At 44.0% G+C, this 15616-nt stretch overlaps 1 protein-coding gene across 1 annotated transcript; it reads right to left on the bottom strand.

Annotated features, from left to right (window-relative positions):
- Positions 1-7500: 7500 nt before the first annotated feature.
- Positions 7501-12271, bottom strand: LOC8052646. The gene is made up of 4 exons (XM_002435819.4): positions 12092-12271; positions 11984-11999; positions 11166-11304; positions 7501-8236 (listed from the first exon to the last, which is right to left on the bottom strand). Exons 1-4 carry the CDS (start codon positions 12125-12127, stop codon positions 7525-7527), a joined length of 903 nt encoding a protein of 300 aa, XP_002435864.3. The 5' UTR covers positions 12128-12271; the 3' UTR covers positions 7501-7524.
- Positions 12272-15616: the final 3345 nt, after the last annotated feature.

Below are 15616 nucleotides of genomic sequence, written 5' to 3'. Positions count from 1 at the left end.
GATTGAAAAAAAAGTTTCACAGACAACCGGAAGCATTCTGTGCGTGCGTCGTTTCGCGTATCGTGGGACTCGCAGGGACGCGATGGCAGCGGACGACGGGCGTGGGACCTCTATTTCAGAACTGTCATTCGCGGTACCGGAGAATTTTGTCTGCCTTTAAAAGAGAAATTTGGGACTGATCAAAAGAATTGGTCTTCATCCCGTACGACACGCCCGACCACCAAGCCGATTTGCACGAAGACGTCGCCGAGCCGTCGCTCCCTTCTCGTGGCTGAAGACATCGCTCGCGCAAACGTCAAGCACGACGTGTCTACTTCGAGTTGAGTATGCACGCGTACGATTTCTTTACAAGGTGAGAATGTCGCCAATGCGGGGTGCATCCCGACTTCGACCCTGGAGTGCTTTTGCCAAAGGAAAATCGGTAGCAAACTTTCCAACTTACAGTTTATCGGCTGATTTATTACTAAGGAAAGAGATCCCCTAGTTTCGATATGCCCCAGTAGCTTAGTGGGAAAGACGTCCGCTTTACACGCCGTGGGATCGGGTTCAATCAAATAGTTCAATCCCCCGTGGAACTTTTTTTTTTTTTGTTGTTATGTTTTTTGATGTCTACATTTCTTTTCTTTTTTTTAAATTATCACTGAAGAAACAAAAAATAAAAAGAAACAAATGTTGTGGACGACACGTCGCTGAATTAAATGGTATGGGATTTCCTTTTTGACACCTGCGAACTCAATGTAATCACTCCACAAAATGCAAGAACATAAAAATCAGGTAGCGTCCGCTTTCCGAGGTGCCCGTAAATGGTCTACAGGAATTGCAGCCAGCCATTGGTCCCGATCCCGTTGATCTTTCAGAAACTCTGTCGCACAATGCCACTTCTGTTTCGGACGCAGGACATGTGAGCCAGCTCTTCACGCAACATCGTGGGTGTATTCTTTTCGGAGCCGATCAAGATTCACCACGGGCACTCACTACTCATCTCCAACTCCTCAATATACAAAACAACTCATCTTGGAGTAGAGAACAACGAGCGGAACATACATAACTTCAAAAGAATCCCACGGCGAACAGTTCCCGTATGCCGCATGTCATCTGCTACCGGGAAGGAGAAAAAAAACAAAAAAAAAAAACACACGGTCGGGTGTAGCCACGTGACTTCCGCCACTCGCTCTCTTCTCTCCACTTCTCCGACCTCCGTCGGGTTTCGGTTTCGAGCAGTTGCGTCTTTTGGCTTTATTAAAAAAATACGCTACTCTGTTGCAAAATATTAATTGGGTAGTCCTCCGACGCCATAATGAAGCGCCTGGCAAAAAATTAAAAAAAAATTTTGGGGGGTGTCAGTGTCCCTTTAACCCCAAAACACAAGTACCTCTAAATTCGAAAAAAAAAAAAAAGTTTAAAACACAGAACCTTAATTATAAGTCGCTGGCAGCTTAATATTTTCCAGACGGTGCCCATAGGCCATCAATCACCGGTGATCGATGGTTTCGAAGCGCCGTCAAGATATAAAATTGAATGAGGAGAATTGTGTTCCATAATCTCGTGGATAGCCGAAGAACGCTAGTTTCGGTTTCAAGGTAGATTTAAGCTTACAAGGTGGTGGGTTGTCAAAAATAGTCCTGGGAACGTGGGTTGCACTTGTCTATGCTCTGTTTCACCTTATGATGTACCGCAGGAAAGGCTACAAGCGCGAGCCCCTTGCTCTAGGGCACATCTCGGCGGCACAAGCTCTCGTGCGCTAAGAGTAGCTCCCAACGCTATGAGCTCGCGCTTCCAGCCTTGTCTGCGGTACAACATAAGGTGAAACGGAGTATAACATGACTAACCGCTTGCACCAGTCTTCGTAACAAAGATGGATGGTAATATTTACATAATTCATCTGTCTTGTGGCATAATATTTAGCTCTGAAGAGCTCTGGGGACACTTTACATTTTGCTATAGGCGTCGCTTAAAACAGATATAGTTGTCAGTAAGCGTCACTATAATTTCCAAGGCTGTCCTGAGCCTGCGTGCACGTTTTATGTTTCAAACAAGGCGCACAAAAATTCTAAATACGAGAGAACTGCAATCGAGCCCTTGACAAAATGAAGGTAGAACAGAGCGAAAGCATTCTGCTGAGGGTGTAGGTGTATACTAGCTGTGCTTCACATGTCTAGGCATTCTTTCGTTGAAGAACACACGTGTTACGGAGACTAACTCTTCGACGAACCAAAAATAGATGACGTCAGTTGGAGTGCACTAACTTCCAGAAGTAATAGCCGTGAATGTGGGGCACATTTTAAATATACTGAATTTTATTTAATTGTCGTTTAATTTGACATAGCTGTAGAATTAAGTTTCGGTGTTTATGCGCCTTCTTCACTTACATTGCATTTTGAAGAATAAAATTTAAAAATCTTTTTTTCCACATTTTGTCAACCTTTGTTATTTGAAAAGAACAATTAATTGGCCACATTTTAACATGTCATATAAATCCGTACGCAAATTAGCTATGAAAATATAAGCGTTTACACGGATCCTCTGAAATTGGCTACTTTTCCCGCATCTCAGAGCTTTGCAGCCGATGGCACCGAGACTTTCGCTGATAGGAGTGCCAAAGCAAGAAACGTTAAGATATTAACTTAATAAACCACGCGTTTCTTTAATTGTCAGTGACACGAGCGCAGCCTACGATGCTATGAAGCCAGTCAGGCAGCGCTAAAAGCTCATCGTCACGGCACTCGTCGTCTTTTTGCCCTTGCTATCACCAGCTAAACCAATTGCTTGAAATAATGCAGCGCAATCCGGCGTATTTTCTTCTTTTTTTTTTCCTCTTCTTCCTCATCTTCCTCTCTCTTCCCTTGGAAGAGAGAGGAAGATGAGAAAATAAAGAAACGTTCAACTTGCACTATTCCCCATAGAAATCGTGACGTGAACGGTTAACATAAATCAATATAGTACGCCAATCATGATGTTATCTTACGCGAAGGTATGCACTTTCCGGTGCAGTAGTGTATGCTTGATTGCGTAATATGGGAGAAATGATTCTCTTGACTAACATTGTGTTCTGCTGTTGACAGATCATTCGAAGTCGTATTCTTTGGGAAGCATGTCATAGATTATGTTAAAAAAAATGTTTTTCTTTTTAGAGGCATGCACAAATTACAGCCACAAACTTTGCATAGCACTAGAAGTTATAGCTCCTCTATTTCCAACTTCATCCAAACCTATTTTATGAAAAGCTTCCCCAGGATCGTGTCCCCCGCAAAGAAATGAAGACACCGAACTCTGGACACCTACCGCCATCTATGAGCGGCGGCGGCAAGCCACGTATCTGGTTGCCGCCGTCGCTCATAGATGGCGGCAGCTTTTCCACTCTGGCTTGCCGACTTGCGGCCCGCCATTATTCGCGACTCCAGCGACCTATAGGGGGCGCCACCACCAAACAAACATGGCGGCTGAGTCCAGGTCGCGTCGGCTCGGCCGAGCCGCCTGAACGGGTGGCGCGTTCAATTTAACAGATTTTCTTTTGTTTAATGCCCAATTTTATAGGTATTTGAACTGAGACGGTTAAGTGTAGCCCGTGCAAATAAATTTGCAAAGCATAGTTTTGTTTTGCCGGTGTTTTTTGTTCTTTTCGTGTCAAACTTTCGTTTCGGAGATTTCGTTCAAAACCGAAACTATGGACTCCGGAGAGGCGGTAATATACTAATCAGTTTTGATCATCTAAGGAAAGCGGCGTTGACTACAGACTTGTTCCACAGAGAGTAACGTTTCAGCTAACTCGCATGCCTCGACCATGCGAATTATCTGTTCGCGAAATCCAGCTTCTGTGCGTATCCGCGTTTAAGAAACTGCTCCAGTCGTCTGCTCGGTCAACAACACAGGCTGCAGGAAAATTACGAAAATTAAGCAAGCGCTTCTTGAGTCAAGGACCATGTTAACCCGCTGGCGCCCGACTAAGCAGCTGATACTCGTATTTCAATTCAGGTTTTAGTAGCAATCGAGAAGATATTTTGACGAGCGGGTTATGTATTATATTACGTACTATGTCCACTAAGGTGATATTAGTATATTCTTCGGGTTGAAATATGAGTTGACTAGCTATTAGGTGAGCTGTTGAATAAAAGTATATTTGACAGACAGAGAGATACTACTTAAACTTAGCCAAATGGTTCTATAGCCGGCAGCACGGAGACAAACCGAAGAAAGTCTTCATCGAGCATTCACGCAGAACCTCTCTGCATTGAACTTTGCTTCGAATCCTGAACGGAAAAAATGAGTATTTTTTGTGGCCGGTCAACCTGAGCAATGTAGACGTATATTGCTGCTGGCTTCGATGTCCTCGTAATATAAATATTGGAGGCGCGATAGGTCAAAATGCCGTGACAGCATCTAACGTTGCGAGACTCGTCCCAATTTCCATCACTCATAATTTGCAGCGAGCAGGTTTTTCTGAATCAAGTAATTGCGAAATCAGCCCAACTCCTTCAGTGTGGTCCAGAGGCTTTTTCGGCGAAAAGCAGTCAAGATGAATAGCCAACGAACCGACCGGGGTGGGTGGCTCAAACTTGAAGCAATAGCCGAACACAACCAAACTCAACACTCTCAAGAAAAAAGGGTGTCAAAAGGTGTATCATTACACCCTTTGTCCCATATAATACACCCCCAAACTTTAATTTGACGTCCAGCGCCCTACAGTCGAACAGACGGCCCGAAATTTTACGAGGGGCTTGATAGCCGTGTGGCCCAGCTTTTTAAATAGCTAAAGTACGTTTCAAAGACGACATAAAGAAAACATCGAGTTTTTACAGTAGGGCCAAGAAAACCCCAATTATTTTTTTCGTGGTCAGTAAAACGTACATTAGCTATTTTAATGAGTTGCACCACACGGTTATCAAGCCCCCTCGTAAAATTTCGGGCCGTCTGTTCGACTGTAGGGCGCTGTACGTCGAATTGAAATTTCGGGGTGTATTATATGGGACAAAGGGTGTAACAATACACCCTTTTACACCCTTTTTTCTTGAGAGTGAAGGAAAGCAGCTATCGAACCTTTCCATTCACTTGACTGCAACATTGATGTTCCCTCCAGTGAAATGCCTCGTCTGTCGTCCTCAGTCCACTGTTCTACATCCTTATAAAGAAAGCATTTATCAGTTACCAAGTAGTCGTCACTTTGAATGTGAATCGAGACAGACAAGAAATGAAAACGTTTTTCCGTGATTCCTCCCCATCCAAGAAATCGAAAGCACGCGACCGTATGCTGTGGAGTAAACGGGCTTTCAAACACGTAATAGAAGAAAACAATCTACTGAGGCTTCACCACACTAATGATCACTCAGGCAAACTTAAGAAATATTCGGACCTTCGTCAAATTACAGTGTTCGCGACCGCGCCGACTACACGCTTCCGCGAAAGCCATCAGAGACGCGGAGGGGCGCGAGCGACCTGGACCGGCTGGTTCCCGGTTTTCCCGCTTGGTGGTGTCCGTTTTGCTGGAGTCGCGAATACCTTCCATTGCACAGCTTCGCTTCCTTCTTCACCAGAGTGGAAAGACTGAAAGTTTTTGAAAACGTTTTTGCTATACTGCCACGCGAGCCATGCCCACGCGAGCCAAGCAACACCACCACGGAATGAGGAGCAAACTACCTCAAGCTCTTGAGTTTCTTACCATACACCGTCGGTCGTATGATGATTCTCTTTCTTATGGACTGAGCGAACTAATATAACGGCTTCGTGAGAAAAAATAAAACCCAATTTATTGGTCCGGATAAATAACGCATAGAAAGCTCGAACTTCGCGAGGATGTGGTGCTAGCGATGGTGAAGGAATGTCAAAGGTGATAGAATGTCAAAGGACACGACGTTACCTGGATCGGAATATAAAACCGGGAAACGGACTCTCTCAGTGAGCCCACGTTTACATGACAGGATTGTCAAGCCAAACAATGAGATTTCGGGTACCTGTAGCATTTATATCAATTCAAACAAACTGCCAGCAAGCAAGAGAGCAATACTGTCTTTCTTGCTGACCCCCCCCCCCCCCCCCCCCTTCTATAGTGTTTTCAAAACAATAAATTCAACAGGCTCTCTCTCATGGTGTCATATTTTGGGTTGACGAATACTGGCTTAGGTGGACGTCACGGCTCAGAAAATGTTCGCGCCTCTGTTTTATCTTTCGATTCAAATAACGCAGTGTTCTCAAACTTAAAGGAGCGGTGCAACGATATTCAATTGGAATGTTTTTCACTTGACACAAGCTTACTGGCACACCTGGGACTCAAGGATACTCACACGCAACGGCACCGGCCAAGAAACTCCTTTGTTGCGGTGTAATTTCAAGGACAAAAGCGATCATTTTCATTCAACCTCTCCTTTGCAAAATTGGATGACGTAACTCGGGGATCGCAGTACACCCAAGTGACGATATTTGAATGCGGTTCATAGATTGGACCCGAGCATTGCGTGGGCACTCGACTTGGGCTCGTGATAATTGCTAGCTCGAGAAGCATCCGGGTAGTGACCCGTGTCCAATCGCTGCAACGACGACAACAGCCGAGCCATAACAATGTCTGGAACTTAGCGCGTGTCCTGCGCTTTGGCAACCCCAGCGCGTGGCTATGATCAACACTGGCGGCATATAATCGGCTCCAGATCACGTGGCCGCTTGTTCTGGCTGCGAGTTGAGGGGGTGAACGCTGCTCGTTTTTCTTTGATTTTTTTCTGGGACTTCTGTTGCGTGGGGTGAAAAACGAACGCGTGTTTCATAGGTCATTAACGTTAGGGATCCGTTTTAAGCGGTATTTGCGCGAGGTACAAAAATTGTTGCATCGCTCCTTTAAGCATTTTATCACCAGCGCTAACGTCACATTCTCAGTAATCTTCAGCTTTCTGTGATGTGTAGCTCATTTATGCAAGCCCGAAAACTGGGCTTAATTTTATCTCACGAAGCCGGCATTCAGTAGGCTTTGATTATTATTCATCCACCTGCTTTCTCAATTAAGCCCAATGAACAGACGCATGCCATTGCCATTTTTAGTTTAAACAGTCATTAATTTGCATTTCGATGTTCGTTGCGAAATTTAGATTAACAGTTTTTTATTACTTGAATAAACTTAATTTCGTTTTCTTCGTGTTTTTTTTTTCTTTTTCTCTAGAAAAAAAAAAGAAAAAAACTTTCTTTCTCCCTAAAATCTTAGTTTTTTACACATCCCTAGCTGCAGTAGAACCCAGGTTGCCCGTTTCGGTCAGGGTGAGCATTGTACCTGCGTGCGGTTGTCTATCACTATTGCGAGGTGCACGTTAAAGACCCCAGGCTAGCAGTCGTACTGCACTGGCTAATTTTCTCATGTGCAATGGGTAACAATGTCGCCATGTTTCTGCAGAGCAAACTCCGCTGTAAAAAACAACTACCGACTAAATTATTTTTTGCTGCTGCTGCTGTTGTTGTTGGCATCCTTGAGTTTTTGGCGCATACCCACGGGTGGGACTGGTCAGTGGGCAGTGTAAGTCGCTGATGTTCCAGAATATGTTTATAAGTTTATTAGTCATCCTCCTCCTCGCTGTCTTCATCATCCCCCGGGGCACTTTGACCGTAGACAGTCCTGTCACCAACGAGCTGCATGGCGGTTGGGGGCGCATCAGACGCGGGAACTTGTTGCAGCCTCATCTCTATGTTGGTCCCACCGTGGCCTACGAAGGTTCCTGCGGTCTCGACAGCTACGCCGTCTTTGACCTTCTTCAGACTGGGGTCGACCTTTGTGAGATGTCCGACAGGGTAGAACCACAGCCAATGACCGTTGACCTTGTTATGGTACCAGACGGCAACGTTCCCCGTGGCCACCACGTCGGCCGTCCACGGCGCCTCGATTTCCAGGGTGGTCTCTGTCCATTTCGCACATACAGCCGTCATCGGAGGCACCGCAATTTCTTGTGCATTGTGGACCATCTCGCTGTCGTATTCGTTCTTACCGGTGGTGGTGTTGAGGTTGATAGAGAAGCTTACAGGTAGCTTGACATTGAGCTGAACCTTGGGGAATTTGGCGGTGCCGGACACGTTGAACCCGGACTTGAAGGTTTTGCTCTTCCTCCACTCGAAGGTAGTGTTGCGCTGCAACAGAGACTGTACGATGACGGTACGAGTTTTGTTCGCTTCTAGGTTGGTGAAACACTTGTTGAGCATGACCCTGGTGGTATTGGAAACAGTTTTCACGTCGCCATACTTGAACTCCGGGTCGTGTAAAGTAACGTGCATTCTGCAAAAAAGAAAAAAAAAATGTACCCGAACATTTTTGCAGAATGTGAGGAATAAACTCCCTGTAGTTAGTACTACGTCATGCGGGAAGACAGTTTGGTTGAGAGACCATATGAGACTAAGAATATGTCCATATTTTTTCGCAGCAAGATTTCTCGGTAAGCGCATTCATAAACGGGCAGTAACATAAAATTAGCTTGAAAAGTGTGTGTGTGTGTGTGTGTGTGTGTGTGTGTGTGTGTGTGTGTGTGTGTGTGTGTGTGTGTGTGTGTGTGTGTGTGTGTGTGCGCGTGGGGGGGGGGGGGGTATTTCGAAAACCACGTTGCAGAAGTTACGAATACAGGCTACACAAAGTATACCTTGATAGCATAATCGTACTGCGGTGTCTTTTTTTTTTTTCACTCTAAGAAATGTCTGCGCGTCTACTTACCCGCAAAACACTCGAAGAGCCAATCTCTGCGATCTACGAAGTCAGCTCAGCGAATGATGAGGCGGAACATCTGTTTAGACCTAAAAATAAAGTCTGCGCTGTAGCATTACGCAATGCAAAGCGTCATGCTTGCATTGCGTAATGCCACAGCGCAGACTTCATTTTTAGGTCTAAACAGATGTTCCGCCTCATCATTCGCTGAGCTGATTTCGTAGATCGCAATGACTGGCTCTTTGAGTGTTTTGCGGGTAAGTAGAGGCGCAGGCATTTCTTAGGGTATACAGTTATCTGAAAGCTACAGGAAAAGGATGCACATGACGGCAAATTTTTTCAACTATTTTGGAAGCAAGATTTTCCTCTGATATCCAAACTACTGAGCGTTTTTGCACGCCAGATCAAAAGCCGGAACATTATTATAATTTATCATTATCCGCTAAATCAACGAAACAGCGCGTATGGGTTGGATTCTTCACAAGAAAGTTATCAGGCCAGTCTAGGAAGTTTTATCTGCTGTCGAGTACAACCCTGCAAGGGCGTCGATTGCACTGTTCTACTTTAGATTAGTAAGAGGCAAGGTGCACATCAGATAACGATGCATACGTGTACCTAAAAACTCTCGCATAGACTAATTGTTCTCATATCAGTGATATTAAAACAAAATAAAATCACAATTTCTATTGTTCTCGGTGCAAGAAAAAACAAAAAAAAAAAACTGCCACTTGCGAAGCATAATAGCAGTATTTAGTAGGAATGCCAAGACAACAATATGGATTGTGTTGTTTTTTTTCGTTTCATGCAGGACGATGTTTTTTGTATACTAAACTGGTGTTCGTCATTTTTTAAATTAATTAATCCAGATAAAACTAAATCTTTGTCCTTATAAGAAAAAACGAGAAGTAATTCTCGTTTTTTCGTTATCTTGGAGTGTTGTTTGATAGCTAGTTTTCATTTGGCTGTCACGTGACTCATATTGTCGGTTGTGCAGTTCGAATATTGGGTCTAATATCTCGCATAACTCGAAATTCTGATAATGTAGCATGAATACTTCGTTTAATCACAACCCTCATCCGATGTGTGCTAGAGTTTGGTTTTATAGTATAGAATTCGTTCAGTTCATCTTGTATAGACCGTATAGAATCGATTCAGCGACGTTTTGTTCATATAAGCTATTCCAGATACTTTGGCCGAATGCGCTTTTATAATTATAAACGCCTACTGGATCAGCCAGAAGTTCAAGTTTTATCCATTGGAAGGCTGTTACGTGATGTTACCTTTTTGTACAAAATAACTAACGGTGTTATACACTCCGAACTTTCGTGCCCAGTGAACTTCAATCTACCTTCTCGTTTAAATATGAGTGCACTTACATTTTACCCACATAAATATATGTTAACCCCGAATTCAATATTTCAGGCATGTATAAATGATTTTCGGAATGTAGACTTGGGAATTTTTTCGTTTGCAATTATGATAATTTTGTTAGGCAGCTGAATGATATGCTTATCCTTTCTTATTAGTGCATTGAATTTTCGCCTTGATTGTGTCTGTGTTATATATATATATATATATATATATATATAGTTATGAAAGTGCGTTTTATTTATTTCTATGCTTGGGAGAAGAGCGTGTTGGTTTGGGTCATGGATGAAGAAAGAATAAAACAATTAAAACAGGGACAACACAACCACATCTTTCATTGAAAGATTTGGTTGTGTTGTCCCTGTTTTAATTGTTTTATTCTTTCTTCATTCATATTTATTTCTGCACGTTTTACATTTTATTACGTTGTGCCACATTACAGATGATTGTTGTTTATGGTCAAAGAAATAAAGACGACATGGTGATGGTGATGATACTATAAATTGAAAAATTTTGGTCTATGGCCGAGCTTTGAGGTGATGAATGATACTTCGTATTTCATAAGTTAGGTCGTGGGATTCGTCGTAAATTCAAAATAACTGTGGGACCTAGCTTCGTCGAATCTCTGACTAGATATACCATATGGCTGCTTTTGCTTTGTCGAGCTGCTTTTGAATCAACTTTGGGGATATCCCCGATCGCAGAGGACAGGGATAGCACGTGCAACATCCCTTTGCACTGCCTGCTATTTCTGGTGTTGATATGGATGAGAGCTGTATGGTGAATACTATGCGAGGCACACTGCACTGACCAAATTTCCCTTTTAAAGCAGTGAGGGGAAGTTCTAACCTTTCAGAACCTGTAATCTTCTCTCTGTATAGACATCCGTGCAACCAATTTGAGTCTTTTAAAGTGAATGACTTATCGCACGTTTGTTATAACAGCATATGTCGCACAAGCTTCATCCTCGTCGGGAGTCGTGAAGTACGCTCCCGAGACTTGGGGAATATCGTTTTGCTTCGTCTCCATAAGAGGGAGCTCCGTGATCCCATAACTTCTCGTGGCGACTCATAGAAACGTGTGACTCATCCAACGAGCATGTTGATTCCACCGCACTGTTAGCTTAGAGGGATATTCTTACCTCCGGTATCTCGCTTTTGTCTTGAGATGGGGATGTTTCCCGTAGGCGTCGTGCCAGGACACTGGCTGCTTGTTGTCTTCAGACATTTTATCTACAAACGCCTTGACTGTTTTGTCAAAGTCGTATTCATCAGCGGCCACTGCAGGAAAGATAACAGGCGTTAAATCACATCGAATTTAGTTTGTGATTCCAACGCGCTGAATAACAATTTTTTTAACGGTTGAATTATTTATTATTTTTGCGTTATGTTGATAATCAAGCTACGTTCATCGAGATAAAATTAATTATCTGATTGGCGAAGTTCACCTGGCAGGCAAGTCACTGTTTGAAACAATGATGTTCGATACTAGCGCACATTCACCTTTATTCTTTGTTTATAATTTTATACGAATATATTTTCCTAACTGAACGTCGCAGTATATGAAAGCGGAAGAAATCAAGTCTCTGAATCGCATTTTCTATATATGGGACTAAAAAAAATCCCTTAGAGGAGGGCAGCAGAAACGTCCAAGCCTCTTTGACGAAATTTTGATGAGGAAACGAATAGTGAATAGGAGCAAGTGGCAGCTCGTTTGTTACTGGCACAAGCGTTCCATCACCGAGACGCATCAAGATATATTAGCGAGCTTTAGTGGGCCGCCTTCGTGCGATCGCCACTGCGCATGCGCGGCCGCTTTGAGTTTGAGCGTAACCGGCTGCGCACGCGAGTGGAGCGGAAAGTTAAACGCTATCTACTAAAACTCCCTTTTTACGCGTGTCTTTAGAGCGATGTTACGTTTAGCTATTTTAAACACGGGAAATGCGGACAACGCACTCACCGGTTAGGCACACGACCTGTAATTAAATAAATAAAAATAGAGTTAATATTTTGACCATAAAAAAAAAATTGACGAACCTATACCACTCGCAAACAAAACCGGACTCACCAAAGATAACACCACCAGAACCCTCGCGTAAATCATCCTGCAAAGTCGGATGGTGCCACTCTGTGAAAAATGCTCGAGATCCGGATAACACCTTTTTTATATATCTCCTATTATCTGCGAGCCCCTTTCGTCTTAATGGTTCGATCCATTAGACTGTCCACGCTAACATGTTCGTTCTATCTCTGTCTCTTATGGTCTTATAATCGATGACGTAAGCTGCGCTCGCTCGAACCGTCGACACTTATCGGCGCTTCGATTGACGATATTTTATTGGAACGACATAGCTTCACATATCATGAGAGGCACTAATGATCCCGTGACAGTGCCCAAACAATGGATCGCCCATTTCTCTCTCTCTCTCTCTCTTTCTGCTTCTTGCGCGGTTTGCGGATATTTTGTGAATACACATCTATATAGCCGGTGACAGGCTCAGGGAAAGCTCCTCCCACCCATTCTCACTTTAGCAGAGTGAACGTTGGAGAGGAGGTCTCCTCCTCTCCAGCGTTCGCTCTGCTAAAGTGGGAAAAGGTGGGAGGAGCTTTCCCTGAACTCTTCACCTGTCACCGACTATAGCGAGGAATTAATTTGCGTAATATATTATTGTGTGTTCAGCAATAAATTTTAGGGGTAAATATCTTTTTAAAGACAGCTTGTTTTTGCAAGTTGTGTCGCTCTGTGTACTTACGTTATGCACACGTGTGTGGTGGTAGTGACGGTGTATTTCATAAAGGTGTAGAAACACCAGACCGAATTGGAACGTTTTAGGGTGAGAAATGACTCGTTTCAGGTGGCGAAATGACCACCTGACAAAGGCAGAGGAGGGGCGAGATGTTCAAAGAACTTTGACTCATAAAGCGTTCCCTCGCATGGTAAGAAACTGAGGCAACCCCATATTTGTTCCACGGTGGGACTTCATGAGGACAAGGCCCCATGAAGACCTCCGCTTGGCTCCTCCGTGAACGCGGTTCGTCAAACATTTCAGTATCTGGAGGATGTACCTTATACCTTGAGGGTAAATAAGGAAATAAACAAACTGGAGGATGCACCTTGTACCTTGAGGATAAATAAAGAAAAAAATAAACTTATCAGAATATGTGCAGGCTGAGCTAATACTGTATGGGCCTTGTATAAAGTTTCCATTCACTGGTTTGCGAGACCAAAATGAATATGCACCTTCTTCTAATGCAGGTCAACATTCTGGATAGCCATCTGTTGTGCATCCTCCATATGATGTGCTATCCTGCAGCAAGAAGAAGATACAATATTATAACTGTCAGTGTCAAAGGTCAGGAATCTAATAATACGCGGACGGATGCTATTTTATATCTGAAGAGTAGCTGAAAAGCAGGACCTGCACAAAGCAAAAGTGGAGCCATGTCACCAAAAACCAAGGTAGCATTTCAGACAAAAAATGGTGACATTAAAAACTGATCATATTGTTATATTTCTTTTGTTCCTCGCGTACCAAACAGTTTGCTCCTTTTTCTTCCGAATATTTTTAACGCAATCAAGAACTTTTTTTTTTTTTTTACTATTTTGGTGGGTAAATTTTTTTACGTTGAGCGGCTGTCCTTGAGATATGTTGGAGACAATGGTTCAGTGCCCTAGAGAGGCAATTTAGCTGACGACTGCCACCAATACGGAGTGGCTGATACAGTGCCATAGTACTGATTATACGATCGCGCGCAAGTCGTGTTATCATTATTAATACAGAACATGCATTCCTTCTACATAAAATAAATAACAGAAAGAAGACCCATGGATTTATCGTGACTTAGTGCATTACAAACCGCACCAAATTTGTTTGAAAACAAATCCACCACTTCTAGCAACTTCTTTACTGAAAAAAAGAAAAAAAAGAAAACACTTTACGGGAGACCGTGGCAATATCTGTCAATTTTGAATATACTTTTTACATGACTTATTGTTTATCATCTGCAATTGTGCACCACGTTGTTGTGAACTTACAGGCCGCGTCTGTTTTCGATTCTGTTCTTTTGAACTCTCAAGTCTGAAGACTTGAGAGTTCAAAAGAAAATCGAAAATTCAATCACTTCAATTTAGGGGTGCAAAAATATAAATTTTTAACTGCTAATCGATTACGAGTGTCACATACTTGAACCGAATCGAATGTTTTAATACGACTTTTACAGAGACTGTTAATTAATATGAATGCTTTAGCAAATCACAACCGGATGTGTTTTTCTTTCGACAAACATGATTTGTAAAAATTGTTTTATTGCTTGACAAACATTTCACGCTCTTCTATTCAATATACGTATATATATAAAAAATGTCCCTGGTGAGATGAGTCCAGTAAAACATAATGTAACATGGCAAGTAATGTAATAACTACCTTATCTATTTGAATATAGGTTGACGTTCGTTGCCAGCACTGCCCCCCCCCCCCCCTCTTTCCTTTTTTTTTTCTTCTTCTTTTATTGTCGCTCGATTTTATGCTATCTGTCGAAGTAGGTTGACCCGTAGTAGTAAGCAATATTTTCCAGCCCATCGGACCAACAGAGATGTTCCGGTACGCCAGCCGTGTTTCTCCTAGCACGCCGGTGCGAAGCAGTGAAGACTGACGCGAGCGCATCGGTGTAAAGCGGCAAAGTTTGACACGAGTGCAGGGGGATCGGTGACCCAGTAAGCTAACGCGTCTCAGATCGGAGCAAAATAATTGGGGTAGTGGGCATGGGCGTACCAACCGGGGGGCAAGGGGGGCGCTTGCCCCCCCCCCCCCCCCCCCCCCCCCCCCCCCCCCAGTTCTCAGAGTGGGGGGCAAGGTATGTGTTTTGCTGGGCAAACACTGGCCGGCGGCGCCCAAGGGATACCAAGGGCAGCGGCTCCCGTCCCTGGAAGGGGGGGGGGGGGGGGGGAGTGACTGGATTGCCTCGCCCCCCCCCCCCCCCCCCCCCCCGCTCGAATACAAGTTGGTACGCCACTGGTTGTGGGTAGGGTGTCTACATGTTTCCGCTCCGGAGCATACCGGAGCGGCGGAAACATGTAGGCACCCTAGTTGTAGGGATATTTATACAGCGTGTAGTTGGTCAGTCATTTCAAAGTTGCGGCGAGTCACCCGCTGTAGATGAGCAATTTAGCCAGTGCAGTACAAGTTGGTGTCTTTAACGTGCACCACGCAGTAGTGATACACGACCGCACGCCGGTACGATGCTCATCCAGATCGAAACGGGAGCGGGTGGAGATTGAACCCAGGATCCCTGGGTTGTGCAGCGCGAGCTTTCGCTCCACGTGCTACGAGCTGGTGTGCGCTAGCCCACTCGGCCACCGACCTCCTCAGATCAGAGCGTGGGGCGAAAGCTTGCGCTGCACAACTTCCCGGGTTCGATCCCCCACACCCAGCCCGTTTCGATCTGGATGAGTTTCGTACCGGCACGTGTTTGTGTAATCACTACTGCGTGGTGCACATTCAAGACCCCAGGTTACCAGTTGTGATGAGGTGGAACTTGACGAGAGAAATCTGGGAATTCCGACATTACTCGTATTTTTTAAGATTCGAAAAAA

This window comes from Ixodes scapularis, unplaced genomic scaffold (genome assembly GCF_016920785.2).
Source record: "Ixodes scapularis isolate PalLabHiFi unplaced genomic scaffold, ASM1692078v2 PGA_scaffold5__190_contigs__length_132052651, whole genome shotgun sequence".
NCBI lineage: Eukaryota > Metazoa > Arthropoda > Arachnida > Ixodida > Ixodidae > Ixodes > Ixodes scapularis.
Note: the sequence above shows the minus strand (reverse complement) of the source record. Positions and strands in the feature narration are given on the sequence as shown.